Below are 22123 nucleotides of genomic sequence, written 5' to 3'. Positions count from 1 at the left end.
GCCCGCTTGAAGGATTCTCACTAAAACTGAGCACTGCCCCCATGATCACTCCCCATTGCGTAGTTCCAGCTCTTGAACGGTATGAAAGTTTCGTTTACGAATGCAAGAGAATCTACAGGGAAATCGGCGTTCGAGGTCATCGCAGCATTTTCGGGTAGTGTGAAATCTGTGTATGCCATAGCGTTGCTTGCTGAAGCTATGGCTGGTTGCGAGAAGACTGACGGCGCGACGGAATAATCAAACCCAACTGATTGAGTCGACAGGTTGGAGGTCGGTGTTCCAATGCTCGAGAGAGACCTTGTCGTGGGGACGTTGAGTCCTTGAGGCGAGACACCATGCTGACTTGTGAAAAGTTTTTGTTGATCTAGATACCATTTTTCAACACGCTTCGTGCGTATGAGAAAATGGTAGAAAGAATCTCGATCACCTCTGTCGTCCACGTCTGGCGACGTCGCAGACTCAAGTCTAAGGACAACCTGTCGAATGGTGTGACCAATGTCGGAGAACTGTCGAAGATGTTCTGTCATGAAGCTTATCCTTGGGTCCGCTGCTTGAAGGTCTAGGCGGGCTGCTAGAGTATTTCCGCAGTGTAGCATGACCCAAACAATATTAGGGAAGTACACCTCCTGGCCTGGAGGGGTATGAAGGAGGATGCTGACGAGGGATTTTGCGGAGACAATGCTCTCCGATAATCCCTGAATTAGTCGCTGTGAAGAGGGATTCTGCGGCTTATGAAGAGCGAAAGGCGCGTCGGGAAGCGAGAGCTGGTTGAGGCACAACTGAATCGTATGCATTTGGGGTACCAAGATTGCTACGCAAGTTTGTTAGCGATGGGACCTTTAGGGCAATCGTCGAAATAACAGTACTTACGACAGTCTCCTAGAGGGAACGACAAGTTATTCTTGAAAAGGTCTATCCTTTCTCTAGCATCTGAAACGGCCGCCTGTATTTGCATTGGATCTAGCGTTGACTCGTTTTTCACGATGTCATCGATGTCTTCAGCGACCCGCTGAAGGCGAATGATGTAAGGTAGGTACTGGTCGGATGGGTACTCAGCCACTTCGGCGAGCCGATCAGCAGTCTCCGTCATATATGTTGTAAGGGTAACGATGCGGAGCTTTTGGAGAACAATGCTCGAACTTTGGATTAGGAAGGTTAGCACTGAGTCTAGCAGTAATGATTTTGATAACCAACCAAGATGAGAGATAGTATGTTCCGAGGAAAGCCCTCTGTTCATCAAGAGACTCAACGTAATGCTGGGCCGTTCCCATCCGCTCCGAGCGTTCAACATTCCATCCTTGCACGTTTTTTGGTCTATCCAGACGCAGATCCGAAACTATGCTGACAGCCAGATGTAGATGCTGGGTGTAGCGCTTGGGTCGCGGTTGAAAATGAGCCCTTCCGAGAGGATTAGTTTCATTATCGGATCACAATATTGGAGCGTGAAGGCGAGGCACTGCCTTACCAGGCAAGATGGACGAGGAGACCTTGGAGTATGTGTAGAGAGGTAAAGTCGCCCTCAATTAGACGAGCGGCGATTAGTTCATTGAACATCTGGCCTAGAGCCCGCTGAAGACGAACGTCATCGTGGGATGCTGCGGCCATCAGCGCCAGACATAGGGCTGGCTTGGTCTGCTTCAAGGTGTTCACATTCTCGTCGGCGGGAATTATGACAAACGGAAAGTGAGGAGTGAGCTTTGTGCGGAATCGATCGAGTAGCTCTTGGCCCTGCTCTACCGTGAGCTGGCCGGCGTCGAACGGATCATGTCCCTCAAGCCTCGGCCTTGGAAGACCGGAACTGGCAGTGGCTGGAGGAGGGCTCCGGCTGTGGTTAGATGAAGACGCGGCAGGACTCTCGGCGGGCGGCGGGGGGGCCGATTGATCGGGGACATGAAGTAGCTTGTTCGACCTTCTTTTGGTTCAGTCTCGGAGCCGGGATACGGAAAACTGGGGACAACTACCTTGCACGGGACCCCGGGGGTTTACGGCCACGGGCCGGTGCATACGAGCACTCTTTGCCGAGCCGGAGGCATCTATCGCAGATGACCGAGTCCTGCGTTCGATCGCATTTGATTTTGGCATGAGCACATGTGCGACACGTCTTCAAAAGCGGGGTTGGGCTGCGCTGACGGGACTCCATGGTGCTGGGCGCAGCAATGCGTGATAGCCGATGTACAGTCGTAACAAGGCATGGAATCGGCGAATGGGCGGTGGCTCGTCAAGCGCCAGAGTGTTCGAGGCGGCGCATCCGTACCTTGCCTACGGACACGGAATGAAAGGACCAAAGTTCTTTGGGACGGACAGACACGGAGGGAAGGGAGGTTAAACGCAGGACAACAGGCAGAAAGATTAACCTGCTCTCAGCGAGATTACGAACGGGTAAACGGGCGCGGGCAACGGGACGCGCCCGTGAACGCCGCCGACGCAGTATTAATGCTTGATCCAATACCTAAGGACTTCAGTGGCTTAGATGTTGGAACTAATGCCGAAGGAGGCAGACTAACGTGTCGCTAAATGAGTTTGATCCACCATTTCAGGGCTGATCACCTCCTGTGGTCAGACGGCCTGGAGCTGAAGACCCCTGGAATTCGGACTCTCGTGTTGCATCAGGCTTCCTCCGGTGCTTCGTCAACGGCGGGCGCTTTTCAACGCGCCAAATGCCGATAAGCTTCCATGTCGTTACTCCAGATTTCCATGTTGCACCAGGCAGCCAGATGAGTGACGGATCTTATTCTATGCACATAACCTGATGACGGGGATGGAAATTCATATGCCTCAGTGGGCTTTTTTGTTTTCCCCAAGGATCGTGGCAGCGTCAGCTTGTCGATTTTTGACCGAACAAGTACTTGACTTTTCGCACCATATTGAAAAGCATTTCAAAGAAGAATGGACAGATCACATGTGCGAAAAGGGTTTTGAGGTTGCTGCCAAGAATGCTTGGTCAAGTTTCTCGCCAATTACCGACGGCGCTCTCGATGGTCGCTCCCTTCTAATCTACTCTTCTGCTGTCACTGCAGTGAGTTACTAAGGGAATAATGGCTTCTTACTATTTTCATTGTTCCTCAGATAGGCGCGGAGGCAGCAATTTCCCAAGTGGAAGTATTCAATGTGGCGTAATCGTTGCGGCTGAGGTCCAACACCACTGGGAATCCATGCAGCTGAGATCGAAAACAGTCCAGTTCAGCATAGTGATAAGCTGTTACCCCGCTTCAAATACCATAACAGTTCCGGTTTGCTTGCCAAATATTTGACCATTCTTGGTCTTCCAGCCAGAATCGTCGACTGAAAACACGCAAGCAATCACGGAACACTACCCGATGGCACCAATCCCCTACACGGACCTCGACCCCGAGAAAAGGGAAATAAGGCTCTTGGAAGTTGTAAGCGAGCCTGGAAACACTCAGATTTCGTACAGATTGCATACTGTATCCTTGGATGACAACCCATACTTCATTGCCTTGTCCTATGTCTGGGGTGACCACCTCGTGACTGAAAACATTGACATCGATGGCCTCCAGACACCGGTTACAGTCAATCTCGCGAGCACTCTGAAACATGTCGAAAAGCACTGGCTAGACATCCAAAGTGAGAAAAACACCGGTCGCGATGCTGTCGAGTTCCGAATCTGGGCGGATGCAATTTGCATCAATCAGCAGAACCTACCGGAGAAGTCGGAACAGGTTCCGTTGATGAAAGATATCTATTCAAAAGCAAATCTTGTGTTTGCATGGTTATCTTCTGAAGACGGAGAAATCTCGACAAGCTTGGAGATGCTGGAAACTGCATTCTACCTCGTCAAGATCCTTGTCCACATCAACTCCGGACAGCAACTGGATATTACTGATGACGAATGGGCCGAAACCACTCACACCCTGAATCATTCTATCAACTGGGCTGAAATGGTCGCTCTGGCCTTGGGGAGATTTGGGTATCCTAGCAAAGAAGAGCGGGAGATCTTTCCAGCCTCCAGTTGCTGGACATCTTTGAAAAAGCTGGCAGACCTGTCCTATTGGTCCCGTGTCTGGATATTACAGGAGCTGATATTGCCGAATTCTCTCTATTTCGCCTGTCCATCGCGATCTCTCGACCACTGCAAAGCAATAATGGCTGTGACTGGTATCATGGAAGTTTTGGGGGCTATACAGCGCGGTCGAGCGCGCGATGTGGGTGCTCTGGGCCGCTCCAGAGCGTCGATAATTCGTTCACAGCTATTCCTCGTTCAATGGCGCCTCAATCTCAGACAAGCATTCCATCTGCGAGGTTACGAAGATTCTTGCCTATATCATGTGCTCAGTTCCACCTTGTTTGGAACCATCAGAGCAACCAATCCTAGAGATTATATCTATGGGGTGTTGGCAATCACAAATTTCGATATTACACCAGATTACCGCGCCTCCATACGAAAAGTCTATTTGGACTACGCAAGAAAATTAGTCAACCGCTGGGGCACTCTTCGGCAACCACCAGATCGATCGAACGGACGCCTCTTTTTCTTGTCACTTTGCGCAGCTGGAGTCCAGAGAAATGGGGATCTTCCTACTTGGGTCCCGGCGTTCAATGACCTACGCCCCAAGGGGTGGTTCATGAACGTCAGGACTTCATCTAGTCTCGCGTTTCGGGATGTCGCTGAGCTGTGCCAGGCTTCAGAAGTCCGCATTTCCGATGCCAGTCTATGGCTGGCAGGTGTAAAAGCGCAGAAGATCACATACCAGTACCACAAGCCACTTGGGCCGGATTTCTGGACCAAAGACCTGCTGGACTGCTTCGAGACTTTGCTGGCTAGGCGAAACTCGACATATGTCACCGGAAAGCCGCTGGTGGACGTCATCTGCTGCACTCTGTTGCAGAGACTGTATAGTGAATATGATCTTCGACGGATTGCATCGCTCTTTCTCTACTTCTACAAATGGGTACCGTCTGGCAAGGTTGGGGAGGAGCTAAGGCAGGCTATGGAGGAACTTGATGAAATGGAAATGAGAGACAACATGGAAGCGATGCTGTCCGAGTGGACTCCCATCATGAGCGAGAATGCCGGTTGTCGATTGGTCGGGACTGACGACTACATTGGGATAGCTGGAGGCGATGTTCAAAATGACGATATTGTCTGTGTGTTGAAAGACTGCGACAGCCCAGTTATTTTGAGGCCCGAGGGAGACCCCTTTCTTTTTGTAAGTCCGTGCTTCATGCTGGGACTCATGAAGGGAGAGGTATCTGAAATGCTGCGTTCTCAGATGGCAGTAGTCGACACCCTCGAAATTCGCTAGGAACACATGGTGCATATAGTGAGTTGAAGTAGTAAATTGTCTAGCCTGGTAATTGAAGATTCATTCAACTATCCTCTTCATGTATATTACTTCTAAAGAACATGCGAATCTTTTGCTTTCAGCCAGCTGTTGTTACATGTCGTCGTCCCAAAGTTGATATTCGCTGAAGTAGTGCTCATGAATCCTCTTCGCGTAGTCAACTAGCACTGGGTAGCTTCGAATGACTCTTTGAGTATCCGGAGCTCTGAGAGGTGAAGTCAGCCAACGAGGTTTCGTAGGCCGACGACTATCAATAGTAAAGAACCTTATCACAAGAGAGGACTAAAGAACTTACGCGTTGCATACAATGCCGGAAGCAATGAAGCCAAACACAGTCGCATCGGCCTCTGAAGGTTCTGAACCGCCCAATATCCAGAATGGCGCATTCGGGCTAGGCACTGTGAGGCGTGCCTCGGCTAACAACGCATTGACATTGTCCCAGACATCATGCCGAAAGCTGGCAACTTCGGCACTCGTAAACCTCCCAGTGCCTTGTCCGTACAGCGTTCGAGTTAGACCACGATAGGCCAGCAGCCCGATCAGAGGTTGAATTGGCCAAGGAATTGCGCCCATCACCCCGGATCTCATCGTCTCGTAGTTGTCGTGCCACCGCTCCATACCCTTTCATGCCATGTTAGACATTTTTCGGAAACGACATACAATATTGAATATGCTTACTTGATAAAAGTACAATTTCTCCTCAAACAAAGCCCTTAGAGCCATGTCATGAGCTCTTGCAGCGGGTGGTAGTGACTCGTTCAGGTCTTCACAGATATCGTTATCCACAAGATGCTGGATAATAAGAGAAGAGTCACCCAGTGCTAAAGGTTTGTCTTGCCCGTTCGGGGTGATTTCGATGTATGGGACCTTGCCCCGAGGCGCCTGGGACATGGAACCTTGGTCGAGACGGTACTTGAGCCTCGCAAAGCGAAGTCTTGCTTCGAGTTTTGTAACGAAGGGCGACCAGACGTAAGAAGTCGAAACGAGAAATCCGCGATACAACACGAGGTCGGGCAGTTTCTTCTTAGATGCGTCCATTCTTGACAATATGCGCACAACTTAGGGAAAGTCGAATAATACCACGATTCTCTGGCTGTTCCGAATAACAAACAAGGAATTTCTCAACCATTATATAGAATTCTATGAACATACTCTTAAAAATTGTCGCTGTTTGATAAGTACCTGTTTCGTTGCAATGGAAACGCCTGGTCGCTGCCTAATTTAGTTGGAGCCAGGGCTCATGGGTGACAGTGAGGTGACGGCCGGACTACGGACACAAGCCGCCCCGTCCTCCACAGAATCCCGCCCTGTTTAGGCTTCCTCGGCGGTTCGTGTTTACCCACAAAATGCCGATTTGGACACCGCGCGGCGCGGAGCACGGTAGCATCCGAGAAAAATCCCCGGCGTAAGAGTCATAGCAGCATTCTTTTATGTTGATCTGCTACCAGCTGACAAACGATTTCAAGCGGTTAAGGAATCTATCTATCAGGCCGACACTGTCTGAAAGTCCATGCACTTAGCTAGGCAGGATTTCCGCCTAGGTGCATACCGCCAACAAAGATTGCTGCCTGTTAACGTAGAGCCTGTCAGCAAAAGCGCACGCGATGAACATCCCAAAGAAGATTTCTCAAATATCTTGAGTTTGCCTTGGCTCCGCTGGTTGCGAAAGAAGAAGCAAGATAACGCAGCATCTGACAATGTTGTGATTGAAGGGCTGTTCCCCTGGCTTCCGTCAGCCTCACATGGCCCACGGAGCACGCCATCGCAACAAGACTGTTGGCTATTCAGCCTACCAGCCGAGTTGCGTCGAAAGATACTAGAAGAGGCTTTTGGGAACTGTACAATACACATTGATCTTCGACTGCAGCCGATATCTCGAATGCCATGCCGCACCCTCAGCTCTCCACACGGAGGCGATGCCCCACTCGTCGAAGAAGAGGGTAATCGGCCGGCTGTCAGGTCCAAGACTTGGAAGTGGTACGGGTGCGTTTGTCACCGTAACAAGCCACCACAACCGAGGCTGGCACAGCAAACAAGTCTCTATTTGTACAGATGTCTGTATGGAGAAGGTATTTGCGATGCGTGGCCCGGCGAAGCTCCTGGCAAGTGTTGTATTGGTATGATGGGTATCATGCTATCATGCAAGCAGGCGTGAGTCATTCTCCACACAACAGTTGACTTCTCAGAAACTCATGCGTTCATTAGTCACGATGAGGTGTTGGGCGTCATTTACTCAACCAATACGATTCACATTGCAAGTGAGCCCCTGGTGCAGGCTCTGTTACAGAGAGGTTTGCGCGATTCTCCACGGGTAACGGGGCCAGGTATTGGTCTCGTGACTTCTCTGGAAATCAAATGGAGATTTGACCTTTTCAGCGACAGCATAGACCGTGTATGTACTGAACACAGGCGAAGATTTACCCAATCCCTGCAGCTTCTTCCGCAGGCTTTTCCCGGGCTGTCGCGACTCACCTTAGCGTTCGAGGATCGCCTTTACTACAAGCGTTTGAGACCATCAGACAATGTGGCAGAGGTAGAATGCATACTACTCAAGTCTCTCTTGTCAGCTGCGACAAGCCTCAAGCTTAGAAGCTTCGATGTCGAAGTTCCGCATTCCCTTTTCGACGAGTTTCGGCTGGTCGGGAACATGGAGTGTGGCGAAGTTCCTGAGGGTAGCAAATGGAACTATTGGGGTGAATGGATTCGTTACCCTTTCATAAGAGAGAGGGATAATGATGCAAGTTATCAGATTAAGCGTGGCGAAATGAGCAACATCGGCTGGTATACAGACGGTAGATGCTTTTTGTTCTCCAATTTACTCCATGGATTCTAGTAGACATTGATCTATCATCCTCCCAGGGGGAATGTTAATTGTGGTTTGAGTTATCCATGATGCTGAATATGAAGCTGGAGTCTAGTTAACACGCTTGCTGTGATGATTTTGAAAGCAAATTGATCCCTTCGCGCGCCTTCGCGAAATCAGATGAGAAAGTCTAGCTTGTTATCGGACCCCTTATTTTTGACGCATTCTCCCGGTTTCCACTCTCAAAAGAAAAATGATAACCAGACTATTGCCCATTTCCAGCTGCCTCCACTGTTTGCAAGTGGACGCAATTGTGCAGCTGATGATTCTTTCGTAGATAGCAACCCGCGGGAGGAGTCAACAGACTCGCGAGAGTCTTTGAGCTTCCTGTATGCGTTTCTGTGAAACTTTGCCGACTCTTCAAAGTGTTAGCCACCTCTCAGTCGTTTGATCTTTGAGGTGAGATGTCATACGTGGAAGATACGGTTGGGTCTTATTGAGTAAATTGGCAAACATCTCGACGATAAGCGGTATTCGTGAGGACTGGGAATGAGTGCTGGCGATTTCCCGTTTCTGGTCCGACTAGAGAACTTCTTCAGCCTGACACGGAACGATGAAGTTTAAATCGCACATACAGCGGGATGCAACTGTTCTTTGGTTTATGTTAAATTAAGGATGGGATGTACAAATGTCGCTGACATGTGTGAGTCTGGTGACGAGAAGCGATCGGGTCGAAGCCGAGTCATAACTTCGATATAGCCCACTGGTTTGGGGCTGAGCCAAGCGAGAATATGGACTGTGTATCCCAAAATAGTATGTTCAAGCATTCTAATTTCACTGAATGAGCCGCGTGGTTCCTAAGGAGATATCTGCCAACGAGGGCGGTGTCTGTCTGGGACTTCATGACAAACGAGGACCAGTGGAGCACTGGGGCTGATCATCCTGTGGGATGACACAGAATCCTTCCGAACAACTAGTCCTTACTCCAGGCAGCGATCAATCCCGCGCAGAATCGGAGACCCATGTTGACATGCCGGCGTTGTCAGCGAAGGATTGAGCTAGTGTGAGGCAAGCAAGCTACGAGCGTGCCTCGCCTCGCCTCGCCCCTAGAGAGTCTAGATCAGGCAGATCCATGACATGGTTTTTTAAGAATTTCTAATGGAATGGTTTTCTTCTTCTAGATCGAGCCAGGGCGCGGAAGAGCATTGTCAGATGGGGGGTGGGGGGTTACAGCCGGCGCGAAGTCAAAATAAAGCACCGAACCGCTGTACCCAGGACTTCAGCCAAAAGTTTATTAATCTTTGCAAGGATACCAGCCTGTGACGTTGCGGAGTAATTCGTAAAGTCAAAGGTTTTATCAACCTCCGTCCTTTGCCGCATTCTATTCTCTAATACCCGTTTGTCCCATGTTTTACCCCTTCTAATAAGTTCTCCAAGCTCAGTTCAAAATTTGATACGCGGCTAAGCTCCAGGCGGAGGAGCCTTCTTCTCATCGATCCTCTTTCGCCAGTTCGTACCCCAAAGCGCAACGGCCCAGACACACGCGGCCCCGAAGATCATAAATCCTGACGAGATAGTGCTGAACCATCCTACGCCAATGGTCTTGATCGCTGGAAGCACTACTGCTGATCCTGCGGCGCCAAACAGATATCTGACCATGAAGTTACCAGCGATCACTTCCGCACTCCTGCCTTGGATCACGTCCAAGCAGTACGTGTTTAGACTTGGGAAACAGAAGAGCTGTGCCACACCGCCGAGGAACATAAAGATGACGGGAACCGCAATGCCACCCACTCGCTCTTGGACCGACCATCCGTAAATCAGCATGCAGCCTGGCAACACAGCACCGATGAAGGGAATGCACGACCGCAGTCGATCCTCTGAAATTCGACGGCCTTGTCTCTGTGCAATCCACCGTCGTACGGTGTAGTCAGCATAGCGTCCACCAACAAGGGTACCGGCCAAATAGCCACAACCTGGAGCCAGGTAAAATAGGCCTGACTGCGCCGGCGAGGTAAGGGCGAATCGCGGGTTGAGGACGTATCGAATTGGCGTCAGCATGCCGTACATATTCCATACAAGGGAACCGCTGGAAATGGCCACGAGAATAAGGTTTGGAAACTTGAAAAGTCGGATAACACGGATAGGGTTTGTCATCTCCCAGAGGACACCGATTTTCTTGGCCGTAGGGAGCCCCTCCAGGCCCTCTTTCTTGAGCTTTGCTAGAGTCTCTGGCATGAAAAAGGCAGCGCCAACCATACCGACGCCTGCCAGCGCCGTTTGAAGCCAGAAGATGGCGCGCCATGACGTGTAAGTCACGATGATACCTCCGAGGACGGGTCCGATGGTGGGGCCGATCAGAGTCCCGGACAGGAACCATCCCATAGCGGTGGCGCGCGTTGTGGGATGGTACATATCACCGATAACAGCGGGCCCAGTGACCAGGAATGAAGTTCCCGCAAAGGAGGTGAGCATACGGAACACGAAAAACGCAGCCACATTTGGGCTCAGAGCTGTGCCGATAGAGCAGGCTAAGAAAAGCGTAGACGTAACCGTACAGGTCTGGATTGTTGTTCAGTCACATTACAGAAAAAGGGGAGGCCGGAGAAGTGGATGTTGGGAAGGGTTGCGTCTCGACGTCTTGCTTACCCATTTGCGCCCATAAACCTGACTAAGAGGACCCCAAAAGCATGGGCTGATCGCCATGAAAACGAGATACAACGCATTGCTAAGACTGATGATGCTTCCCGAGGTTCTGTACTCTGCGGCGACTTCGGGAAGAGCCGATAAGACGGCGGTACTGGAGATCGGGGAGAGAAGACCACACCACGAAATGACGGCGACGGTAATACGCTTGCGCCGTGTGGAGAAGCGGTTGTACGCTTCATAAGGTACCTCTGTGCGAGAGGAGATGGGCACATCCGTGAAACTTACGGCTCCCGAGGGGACTTTGGATAGGTTTGCGCGCTCAGGGTCCTCTACGAGACGATTAGACAGCCGAGGTCACGACAAAAGGAGTCGCGGGTTTGCTTACCCGTGTTCGGATTTCTACGGTTCTCGGAAATAATATCTGCGTATTCCTCAACGTCATCGTTTCGTCGGTCGGAAGAGGTCCTCCTTGAGGAATCCTCAGGCTCTTGCACGCTTTTGTCGGAGTTCATCGTGGGTCATTGAATATCAAAAACAGTCTGTTTCTATGACTATGATGGCCATTGAATAAATTGCGTCAAAGATCAAATCTGAATGGAGCTGGCTGCCGCAGGGGACGGATACGGTGCCACTAATATGACACCGATATCCGTGACTAACCCATTGCCGTCAGGGGCCGATTCGGCAGAACCCGACTCTTGGCTCCGGACATCGGGCGAGTTGTGCAAGTTGAGCCTCTCGGAAGGACGCATAGCTGCGGGTGGAGGCATGGGATCCTCCGGCCCCGCAGAATTCGAGTCAGTTCCCGACGGCAAGACGGTGGCTGTCCGAGAAGTCCAAAAAGCTGTTTGTCGATGTTCGTCGAGGACGTTCTAGAACGATCAACAAATAAGGATGTCCAATCATGCGTTCTAAGTCTGTCGCCGACGATGAGTTTCATCCAGCGGTGTACATGTCACAAATGCAAACGAAACAAACCTGGCATAATTGTCGGATGACCGATCAACAATGGTGTTTCGCTCCGAGGCCGGACCATTTCTGTAACCGAACTGGAACTTTTGCCCCATCAAGCTGGCAATTCGTTGCCGGAGAGGCAAGTTCTCAAGCCGTCGGAACCAGGGTGTCTTATCTGTCGGCTATCCGAAAACAGGTGGTCAAAGGCTGTCTTTCGCCAATAACTTAGCCGATTTAAATGGGCTTCTTCTTATTGCCGGCGTAGGCCCGGCTTCTCGAAGGCGCTTGAATAAGGGTCTGATCGAGCCGGTCAAAAGTGCCCTGAGCGATTCCCAACCTTGAAGGGAAGAATTTTCTTGAATCGCTTGTCGGATGCTCCGTTGGGCTATTTCTGCGCTGAGGCGTTGAGACCTGAAGGCGCCTTACAACCCCCACCAAACGTGCCGGTCAATAATGACTCCTTTACAGGCGAGAAGTGGGCATCGCAATCTCGCAATTTGAGTCTCTATTGCGATACCCGTCTGAAGCGATGCTATGAACACATTCATTGGTTCGTCTAAACAAAAGTTGTCTAATAACGCAGGAGAGTTCGAGCGGTTCGAGCTGGAGAGGCCCGTGCTAGAGCCGAGTACTCCGAATCATACAGTAACCTCGGCCGAGTAGTTTGAAGGAGACCGGCCTGCTCACGGCGCCGGCCGGTGTGGATTCAACGGCCGATCCGGTGGCTCGTCGTCGAAAATCGGTATCAAAATCAAGCTCGGGGGCGGGTCAGAACGGGATGGCGTGCTCGACAAGCGAGCCTGAGACCCATCCACAGAATCTTCCACGGCCGTATCATCGGCGCAGTAGACATGGAGCTCTTACCGACCAGGCCCGCCTGAGCTCGCCGCCCTCGTGGTAGCGCTCCGGGAGCGGCTCTTTGCACCATTGAGGGGGCTCTTGATCATTCTACTTGCTTCACATTGTACTCAATATCGAACGTTTAAGAGTCAAAGCGGCGGCACAGCTTGATGAAGCTCCACATGCCGGGCGGGAATGGTCGCCAGCTCAGTATTTAGCTGGTCAGCAATGGTCCCTAATCTTAGCCCAGCGAGACCAACAGTACCGATCATGCATGAGCACATCGGGTTTCCAAGCCTCATTGAAGCTGGCCAGGCCCCGAAGCATGCAATCCTGCCAAAGAAAAGCACGCTACCAACAAGTTTCTCATTTCTTCAGCAATGTCACGCGGCTGAAGATGCAGGATTCGCCTTTTTGGGCAGACCGAGGCAATAGCGCCATCTCGACCTGCATAGGGTGCCTGTCATCAGCTTCTTGGCAGAATCCCCACGTGCTCGATCGGCTGGCCAGAGGCTATTCTTAGAATCCAGCTTTCTTCCACCATATTTTGATGTTACTTATGTGTTGTTCTCTTGACATGTCGACACTCCTCTCTTCTGCATGCTGCGTCTGCTTATGTTTGCTCTAATTGGCAACCTGCGACTCAGTTGTCCCAAGCGTTCGGACCCGTGCGACAACGCTTCATCTTGAAGTCCATCAACCACGTTGCGTCAAGGCTGATCCGTCTTTTCGGGAAAACACAACTCATTTATCGGCCCTCTGCCACCCCCACTCGTCTGAGTCGGTCGATTACTGCATCCAAGACATCATTGCAATGGCGGTCGACGCAGAGGAGCTGATCATCGCGCCGTTTCAAGAAGTTGTGGATAGGAGCAAGGAGGCAATAGAGAACGCCGAAAAAGCACAGAGCGACAGTTCGGAGTTAGCTGTCCAAATGATGAAATCTGCGCAAATGGTTTTCAGGGAAGGCGAGCGGGCACTTAAGCGTGTGCAGCCGCTCTGGGACAGTCAAGTTGATAGACACGGCGATTCTTTCAAGGAAGCGGTTGGAGACAACGGTGAGTACTTAAGCCTGCTATCTTTGGCCTAGCTAACCTGGCGAAGATGAACTTGCGGGAAAACGCAGGTTGCTGGAGGAACTTCTGTATGATTTTGAAGACTTCATGGAAGCAGACACCTTCGATGCGTCGAAATTTGATGAGATTCAGGCTGCGACGAGATCGTTTGCGCTAGATGTGCTGGACTTCATCAAGAGGATTAAGATTGAGAACAAGACACCGACAAGTCCAGTGCACGCCTTTCCACCGTTGCCACCTTTACCACCTTTGCCCCCGAACATCCAAATTCCAAGACAGGTATCACAGCCTCTTCAGCCATCTCAATCCCGCAGCGGTACTTCGACCAATACCAGTTCTTCGCCATATCCTGTTCCGGGAAGACAACAAAAGTCTCCAGGCGCGCACAAGAGTGGTGTAAGGACTTCGCATGGCTCGTCCGACAGCACCACACTCCGCAGAACCCCTTCATCAGCAAAATCCGTGGCCTCGGATGCCCGGTCGTCGAGACACATTTATGAGGCAACCATTGCTCAAGTTGTACCAGCTCGACGAGAGGAGCAACGGGCTTCTTCTCCCGATGCCCTCGGCGACGAAGACGAACAGTTGGGCGTAGCTTCGCCAAACGAGTTCTCACAGCCTCGAACATCAGACTGGATCCAAGCGCAGGCTCCGGTGCCCAAACTGCGACATCCAATGCGGCAAAGTATCCCGGAGCACTCCGTTGCAACAAACAACACACCTATCGACGGCATGGTTGTCAGTCGTTTCAGTCGGTTTGGCCTTGATCACACAACGCCACAGAACTCGGTCTTCGACCCCAATAGCCCGTCAACTACAAACAGAACGTCGGTGTACTCTGATTCTGCCACTCACTCGTCATCAAACGGCACATCGCCCAAGATTCCCATCAGCGAGATGAGGACATCATCACTAGCGGCATTCCAGTTTGAACCTACTCCTCCACTTCCGCCACCTGGACATTTCAGTGATGGGTTGATGCTGGCCAATGAGCAAGCTGCAGCAGAAAGCATGCTTAGCGTTAAACGGTCATCTACGCTCATTAAAGAAGACGAATGCTTAATAGGACCAAAGAGCTCGTTTCACCAAGCCAAGGGCTTTTGTGACGGTGCTCAAGCTTTCCGGCGAGGGGGATACTGGCACGGTCTCAAGCAGACAATGGCATATGTCAGTACGACGGTCGAACAACGTAGCGAAGCTAATTTGTATCAGGGAGAGCCGCTTCCGATCGGTCGCTGCTTGAATTGCGAATATTACCAAGTGTACAATGAGCTTAGCTTGGACAAAGAAGGAGACTGTAAGTTTCGAACATCCAGGATATTGAATTGCTTCGCTAATCGTCAACCAAGCTCGCGCCAATTTCTTGAAATTCGGTCTGCTATACCGTATGAGATTTCTCATTAAGTCTCATATTTCAGCTCGAACAACATCAGAGATCCGATACGCTTGTCTGTTCTGCACCCACGATGGACATACCGTCCACGAGGGCGATGCCACCGTTTTCTTAAGCGCAGATCAACTTCTTAAGCACCTCGCACGACACCCACAGCCACTACCCGAAGTTCCAGGCGTGACAGTCCTCTATGGCAAGATCGAGGGAGACCATCGTCAGATCGAGGACTATGACGTTCATTTCCCGTCTCCACCAGCTCCCAGCCTCTTTCCCGACATGAACTCGCTCTTCCAATTGCCAACGGCCACGGCCCTCAAGGGCCATGTTCAGCGATGGGGAGAAGTTTTGACGGACCCGGATGGTAACACAGACGTCCTGAAATTTATGGCTGGCGCAAAGATTGTGGGGATTGAGTTTCCGGACAAATGGGGCGGAAAGTGGTGTACGGGCTGGCACGATGGCACAAGAGGACCCTTTCCAGCAAAGCATGTGGAGATTGAAGGTCCAAAGCAGAACGAAATCTCTTTGCAATCGGCCGGCGCTGTGTCGTTGACGACGAGATGGAAATGGGACCCACCGGACAGCGCCAGGACGGGATGGCTGGTATTTGGGAAGAATGAGACGATCAAGAACGTTGGATGTGAGTCGCCCGTTGACGAATTCTAAGGATATAAGTAGGAGCTGACAATACCTCATGCAGGGCTATACCAGGATCATTGGTGTTGGTCAGGTACCAATAGCAAAGGGAAGTTTGGGATATTCCCACGCTCGCACGTCAACCCACACTCTTTGAAAGAGGGTGTCGTATCGCCAACAACAAAACGTCCACAAGCTAGTGGGCCTATGAGACTGTTCAGCCGAAGACGGCAAAGCAGCACTGCCTCCTCCATGAGCGGCGACACGTGAGAAACGAGAGGCATTCGATATTTATGTGTCCATTCAAATAGCAGCAAGCATCGTGCCGTTGCATGGACTGCCCAGCTCCGAAAACTCTGCGACAAAGTCTAAAGGTCCTCGCCATCGTTCAGGCCACCAGGTCTACCATTAGTTACTTCATAGTGAACAGATCGGTCATCAAATAAGGGCATGTCAGCGACATCGTGAGGCAAAGTTACAGTTTCAGAATAGACCATGACTTTGAGGGATGGAATCGTTTCTCTGGAAACTTGCTCTCCACGTGTCTAGGCCGAAGTTAGTGACTGAATTTTGGCAACCTTGAATTTTGCAGAACTCACGTTGACAACTCTCCAATGGAGATTGCGAACCAAGAATGGAAGCACCATTTCGGGGGTCAAATCATCGATACGACAACCGTACAACTCTTGCTGACTGTCCCAGTACGTCAACAGAGCTGGTGTCAAAGCGACGGTGTCCATGTACTTGAAACCAGAAGCTTCTTGTTTTGCGCAATTAGCACAGCCACCATCGTCAATTGCGGCTCTTGCGCTGGCGAAGATCCCACTGGAGCCCGCGAGGTGTGGCTCAAGGACCCAGTCCTCTAGCCGCGGACTGAAGTCTCCCAGAAAGAAGTATATCATAAAGGACCCATCAAGGCAGAATCTACGAAGGGCATCAAATTAGCTGGCATTATCCTACTGCGCTTTGGCTAGAAAGTAGACTTCAAATTCACTTACTTGTCCACGCTGAACGTAACGTTCCACTGTGTCATCTTGTGATTGGTAACTAAATCGCCAAGATGACCATAGCAGTGCTTGTAGCCAATATGCTGCGCCGGGAGTGCAGACGAGATTACATTTTGCTTGAGTTGCTGAGGCGTGAATTTAGAGGGGAGGAATTCTCGGACGGGAGTTGCTGGCTTTTCCGGTCTCACGAGCTTCTTGGGCGACATCGCCTTGGCTATCGTTGTTGCTCTTGCGAGGATTCTCCGAGATCGTGACAATGACTTGGCGACAACTGCAGGAGTGACTGATATTTCTCGAGGAGAAGTGGCCATGGATCCAATGAAGGCTTGTCCGGCCCTCAACGCTGTGGTTCCATCGATCAAGACCTTGGCTGGGAAGGACGGAATTGGTTGAACGATTTGACGCTTGAGCTGCGTACGCGCCCCTTCGTCTGCCGGCTGGGGGTTTCTTGGAGCCAGCCATCCCAGCTGGGTGTTTGCCCAGGCTGTTAGGGATCTGACTGGGTCCGAAGATTTGCGTGCTGCAGCTGTCTGTGGATAGTCGTATCCAAGATCCAAATGATTTCGACAGTCATTGGAGGTCCACCAGATGGGTTTCGCGTCGGTTGTGAGGCCTTTGCGGAAAGGGGCTAGAGGGGTTCTTGGAGTTTCTAGGAGACTACCAGGCTCTACAAAATTGCCTTCTGGGACTTCCAGAGACGTCCACCACGAGACGGACTCGGCATCGCGGGAATGGATGCCCTGCCATATGGCGAGAAGACGGTCGACATTGCTTGAATTTGTTAGTTTTATGCTTGTAGTTGTGTTAACAGGCACTTACCAATGATGGAGCCAGAAGCTGGGGTCAAAGCTACCAATAGTGTCAATGCTTTGTCCATCAAAACACTGATACGATGAACTTACCCAGCGAATGCAGGGGTTCCCATATGTCCACTTGCATTGCGAGGACCTGTAGCTATCTGACCGTGAATGTTGTCATGGAACCCTTCCAAAGAGTTTGCATTGTAGACGACCTCATTCGGATCTCGAACTCTTGGATCATAGTGGTTTGACATTTGTACCCAGCTCTGCCTGTCAAACATAACGCGCCAGATACCAGCGGGCGTCTGGCTGGAGAGGCCGTTGGCGGGGTTGTACACATTATCGAATGCCCTGATCACATAGCTGTGGTCGGCTGATTGAGTATTCGCGTTCAAACCGCGGATGGTGCGCTCTTTTGCAGCTGGAATTCGGCTGTACGTTGACCAGTCGAAGCCTCCTTTCTTGTCTACCGGAAAGTTGAATTGGTAAAGGGGATTTGTCATGGGTACCCATCTAGTTGGATTTTCGGGCCGTCGGACTTGAATCTGAGGCAGCGTGAAGATTATCGGGATGCCGTAGGTGTAAACATCTCCACCACTGGCCTTCTGGCGTGGGAGGAAGGGATCAAAATAGGGGATTCGAAACCGGTCGAGAGCACTCTGTGCTCGCATGCGAGGCGCGATTTCAGCGGCATGAAGGTAAAGCGCTTGCTACAGACTGTCAAAAGGTGCTTTGGAAAACAATGTCAGGGGCCCTACCTCAAATTGTGCCAGATACACGCGATGCCATGTTGGAAAGATAACTGAGCCATGCGAGCAGTATCCCTTTTGAGAATCTGTTCGACCAGGTGCTGAGCCAAAGTTCACCGAGCCAACACGGTCCCATGCTCGCCAAGGCTGGCCGTGAATGCCAGAGATCTCATAGTACGAGAAGGGAGTTTCGGAAATGCTTTTGCTCATGAAAGCTTCCAAAGCAAGAAAGTAAAGATTCGCAAGCTCAACATCCTGTATGAAGTCATCAATCTCGAGCCGAAGCGGTCTTTCTGTTGATCTCGGGATCACGCCGACAGTGAGGCCTGTATTTTGGGCTGCTCTGAGGGCGTTTACGTCGACAGACATTGTGAATAGTGGTACTCAATTGTTTTCTGGGGCAAAATCAAGAATCTGCAGTTATTCGTACAAGCAAGTAATCACGAGGTCTTGAGACAAAACAGCGAGTTTTAAATTATCAACCATCAGTGCTTGAATCAGTCGAACGCTTCCAGTCGGTCTTCGTGGGCCTCAAATTACGAGAAGACACTCCGTGTGCTTCGCGTCACGGTATGACCACATCATTCCGCAACTTTCGTCTTGTGCGAAGGACTGGTGCAACAGAATGGTTGTCACTTAGACGTACAGACGCACACTCGATCTGTTCTATGTGTGTAGCGAAAGTTGCCAAGATGATGTTGGCGCAAACGGCTTGATCTGTTATTGGACTGTCATCCGCTTAGTCCAAAAGAGTGGCGTAAGCGGTCCGTCGACACCGCCCTATTTCTTAACCTCCATAGTCACCTGGCCTACGTGCGGTGAGACCGTTGACTTTTGAGAAGCTAGCAGAATTGATGGAGGTCAGCAAAAGGACAGGTTCTCCTGGCTTCATGAAAAGTGGGAAGAAGGAATCTAGTCAGCCAGGCGAGCGATCACTCACTCGTGTCTCGCTAAGACTTTCAAGGTTGGCTGTAGGATGGCCTAAACATGATCCGAGACTGAGGCTTTGTGGCGCTGGGGACCGCATCGCAGCTGAAAAAAAGCATAGTAATGGCCACCTAAATGCGAAAACAATCCAATCTAGTGTCAATGATTGAAATTCTCACATGAGATGCAGAGAGCCCACGCGCAAGCTTGCGCAACGCTGTTAATTAGGGAGACAAAGAAAAAAAAAGTAGCTGTGCGATGTTGATTGAGAACTCAAGTGCATTTGAACCTGAACCAAATGTGTGAAGTCACTAGCCAAAATTCGCATCAGACAGGAACCGACCATTTGCAACTTCAAGTACAATTTGTTAGCAAATTGAAATCACTGTGTTTGATCTAATTTATGTCGGGAAGCTAGTCTCAGCCTGGGGCGCACAACGGTTGGCTTGGCGCTGCAAGCCTAGAAGCTTTCTTTTGGCCAGCAATGTGTGTTATCAATGGGCGAATGAGCACGTGGAATCGCCTTGAATAATAAAACCAGAACCTTCTGATGCGATTGTCTGATGGGCCCTAATGACTTGGCATACGGATTGGCTGTTGGATCCTTCAGATGACCAGTCATCTGCAAAGAGCAGCCGAGGACCCCCATGATCTCGCGAGTATCACTGTGGAGTTGAGCATGCCGCTTTCTTTCTTTTGAAATCGCACACAAGCTGCACATGAAGAAAGGACATAAAATGAGATCATTCAAGATGCGCCCGGACGAGTCGGTTTTTGACACGCAGTTGATCGGTCGAAGATCAGCTACGAGGTGATCATCCCCCGGAAACATGGACAATAGAGAAACACATTTTGGACCGCAAGCCTTGCATGCAGGTCAAACACAATATAATTATTGAAAGTCGATCAACTCAAAGGAAACCAAACTCCTCGGATGGCACAGACAAAAATCTCCGTGCCGTGATGCCCGTGCTTGACTTGTCAGTCAACCTTCAAGCTCGCCGATCATCATTACCGATAATAGGCTCTTCAGAAGGCTCGGAATCCACGGACGCTAAGATAAGCCTCTCGCCTCCAGTTCTTCCTCAGCCTTATCGCTGCATGGGCATTAATGAACAGCAGTGTATCTGTGCTGAAGGACAATTCGCAGTGCATCAATGAAGCTTCGAGGATCCACACGCAGGGAAGAGAGCTCACTCATTAAAGCCAATAGTGTTCACAAGTTTTTGACGCTGAAGGATGCACACCTGTCTGTCGATCGTACTTTGCCGTTTTCTTTCGAACTATCCAGACCGAATTTTGCTCTCGTATTGATCGCGATCTACACTCGCCCTTTCCCCAGGTGAACCGACGCGATTTCGTCGAGTCGCGGTTGGGGTGCCACGCCTGATTGGCATAATCCCAGCTCGGAACCCGGCCGTCAATCCCAATTGGGCATGTCAACAAACGCCATGACAGCACGTTAAGGCGAGTGCTCAGGGGAACGGCAGGGTTGTGCCGCATAAGAGTCTCGAATTAGGTGCCTTCATTCGATATCCATAATTACGAGCTCAATTCGATAGTGGGGTTTCCCAGAGACTTTCGACAATTGGGTTAAGCGGGATGGGTCCGCTCATCTCCGCGTGCAGCTCCGCGTCCTGGAAGCATGACAGCGGGAAAGTTCACGTTTGGGGTCCGGTTTGGTTCCAGTGGGATGGGTTATTCGTGAATGCGGTTTCTCACACAAAATCAGATATCGAGGCGCAAATAGATGGAGGGAGTCCAGTAGCAACGCTTCAACATTAGTCTATAAACCTGAATCAAGCTCAAGCCAGAGCGACGCCAGACATCCCATCCGTTTTTATATGGTATAATCCTCTGTATATCCCATTCCAATGCGCTTCGCCGGTGATCGCTACTTGTCTCGTTCGTAGCCGTGCGGTGTTGGTATCATATCGGTCAGAAATCACTCTAATAAAACAAGATCGCGCTGGCGAACTGCTTAGAAGAGCATGTAGGCGGCAAGGGCGACGGAGCCGAAGATGGCGAAGGTGGACTTGACGGCGGAGGCGCTGCTGGGAGCAGAGGTGGAGGTGCCAGAGGCAGCAGAGCCGGTAGCAGTGCCGGAGGCGGTGCCTGAAGCCGAAGCGTCAGTTCCGGTGGCCGAGGCGGTAGCAGTGCCGGTGGTCACGGTGGTCAGACCAGAGGCAGAGGCGGTCTTGGTGACGGAAGCAGAGCCAGTGGCCGAGCCGGAGGAAGACGCACCAGTGGCAGAGGCAGTAGCAGAGGCAGAGCCGGAGGCGCTGGCGGAGCCAGAAGCAGTAGCGGAAGCAGAAGCAGAGGCGGAAGAGGAGTCTAAGGACAATCAGTACAAGCTTCTCGGAAAGATGCGCCATGGCGCTTGAAGTTCATCACGTACCGTCAGAGTCAGAGGTGAGGCTGAACTCCTCAGACTGGGCCAGTATGCCAGAGTTCTGGGCGTCGGTGGAGACGAAGTTGATGCGGTACTTGTCGCCGGCGCTGAGCTTGGCGTCCTTCAGGTCGTACTTGCCATCGGAGGTCTGGACAGTGGCGATGGTGGTGGAAGTCTCGGGGTAGGCAGACTGGTTGACGACGACGATCTCGAAAGACTTGGGGTCGGTGTTGACAGAGTCCCACTTGATCTCGTTGGTCTCGGAGACATCCCACTCGGCGTTCTTCGCGGGGGAGGTGACCTTAATGGCCTCGGCGGCGGCAAGGAGGGAGGTGATAGCGAAAGCGGTCTTGGAGTACATCTTGTCGGTTGGTGAAAAATTAAGTAAGAGAGTGGTTTTTTGTTTTGTGTTTTTTGATATTAGAATAAGTACGAGTCTTTAGCGAGTGACTAGAACGAATGTTCGGAATTGGTGAATCGAGAAGAAGTTGATTGAACGAGCAGGATAAGATCAGAAGATTGAGCTCCGGTCGTCAAGCTTTATAAACAGACCATTTACAGAACACCCCTGTCGATGCTTTTGCGAGTCAGGCC

General features: G+C 51.0%; 8 protein-coding genes across 8 annotated transcripts; 2 read left to right on the top strand and 6 right to left on the bottom strand.

Annotated features, from left to right (window-relative positions):
* Positions 1-20: 20 nt before the first annotated feature.
* On the bottom strand, positions 21-2140 carry CGGC5_v010431 (uncharacterized protein; the record flags this gene model as incomplete). The annotated part of the gene is made up of 5 exons (XM_066152355.1): positions 21-811; positions 871-1139; positions 1195-1398; positions 1466-1912; positions 1962-2140. The coding sequence occupies 5 exons, from the start codon at positions 2138-2140 to the stop codon at positions 21-23; spliced, it is 1890 nt and encodes a 629-aa protein (XP_066008172.1).
* Positions 2141-3317: 1177 nt separating this feature from the next.
* Positions 3318-5264, top strand: het-6-6 (Heterokaryon incompatibility protein 6, OR allele; the record flags this gene model as incomplete). Its single annotated transcript, XM_032021401.1, has 1 exon — positions 3318-5264. One exon carries the CDS (start codon positions 3318-3320, stop codon positions 5262-5264), a length of 1947 nt encoding a protein of 648 aa, XP_031881531.1.
* A 132-nt stretch (positions 5265-5396) lies between these two features.
* On the bottom strand, positions 5397-6341 carry CGGC5_v010429 (Failed axon connections-like protein; the record flags this gene model as incomplete). The annotated part of the gene is made up of 3 exons (XM_066152354.1): positions 5397-5550; positions 5599-5924; positions 5982-6341. The coding sequence occupies 3 exons, from the start codon at positions 6339-6341 to the stop codon at positions 5397-5399; spliced, it is 840 nt and encodes a 279-aa protein (XP_066008176.1).
* Positions 6342-8348: 2007 nt separating this feature from the next.
* Positions 8349-9130, bottom strand: CGGC5_v010428 (uncharacterized protein; the record flags this gene model as incomplete). The annotated part of the gene is made up of 4 exons (XM_032021403.1): positions 8349-8524; positions 8580-8688; positions 8742-8758; positions 9091-9130. 4 exons carry the CDS (start codon positions 9128-9130, stop codon positions 8349-8351), a joined length of 342 nt encoding a protein of 113 aa, XP_031881568.1.
* A 437-nt stretch (positions 9131-9567) lies between these two features.
* ITP1-0 (Itaconate transport protein) lies at positions 9568-11267 on the bottom strand (the record flags this gene model as incomplete). The annotated part of the gene is made up of 3 exons (XM_032021404.1): positions 9568-10668; positions 10756-11084; positions 11141-11267. The coding sequence occupies 3 exons, from the start codon at positions 11265-11267 to the stop codon at positions 9568-9570; spliced, it is 1557 nt and encodes a 518-aa protein (XP_031881532.1).
* Positions 11268-13363: 2096 nt separating this feature from the next.
* CGGC5_v010426 (uncharacterized protein) lies at positions 13364-15924 on the top strand (the record flags this gene model as incomplete). The annotated part of the gene is made up of 5 exons (XM_032021405.1): positions 13364-13607; positions 13654-14792; positions 14838-14922; positions 14975-15658; positions 15719-15924. The coding sequence occupies 5 exons, from the start codon at positions 13364-13366 to the stop codon at positions 15922-15924; spliced, it is 2358 nt and encodes a 785-aa protein (XP_031881566.1).
* Positions 15925-16022: 98 nt separating this feature from the next.
* On the bottom strand, positions 16023-18579 carry T-0 (Tyrosinase; the record flags this gene model as incomplete). The annotated part of the gene is made up of 6 exons (XM_032021406.1): positions 16023-16199; positions 16254-16578; positions 16653-17432; positions 17481-17510; positions 17564-18171; positions 18220-18579. The coding sequence occupies 6 exons, from the start codon at positions 18577-18579 to the stop codon at positions 16023-16025; spliced, it is 2280 nt and encodes a 759-aa protein (XP_031881528.1).
* A 2539-nt stretch (positions 18580-21118) lies between these two features.
* On the bottom strand, positions 21119-21890 carry CGGC5_v010424 (UPF0619 GPI-anchored membrane protein; the record flags this gene model as incomplete). The annotated part of the gene is made up of 3 exons (XM_032021407.1): positions 21119-21252; positions 21382-21471; positions 21536-21890. The coding sequence occupies 3 exons, from the start codon at positions 21888-21890 to the stop codon at positions 21119-21121; spliced, it is 579 nt and encodes a 192-aa protein (XP_031881530.1).
* Between the last annotated feature and the right edge of the window lie 233 nt (positions 21891-22123).

The sequence above is a fragment of the Colletotrichum fructicola genome (genome assembly GCF_000319635.2).
Source record: "Colletotrichum fructicola Nara gc5 chromosome Unknown KSG_Nara_v1_contig06, whole genome shotgun sequence".
In the NCBI taxonomy this organism is placed as follows: domain Eukaryota; kingdom Fungi; phylum Ascomycota; class Sordariomycetes; order Glomerellales; family Glomerellaceae; genus Colletotrichum; species Colletotrichum fructicola.
This window is presented reverse-complemented; position numbering and strand designations above follow the sequence as displayed.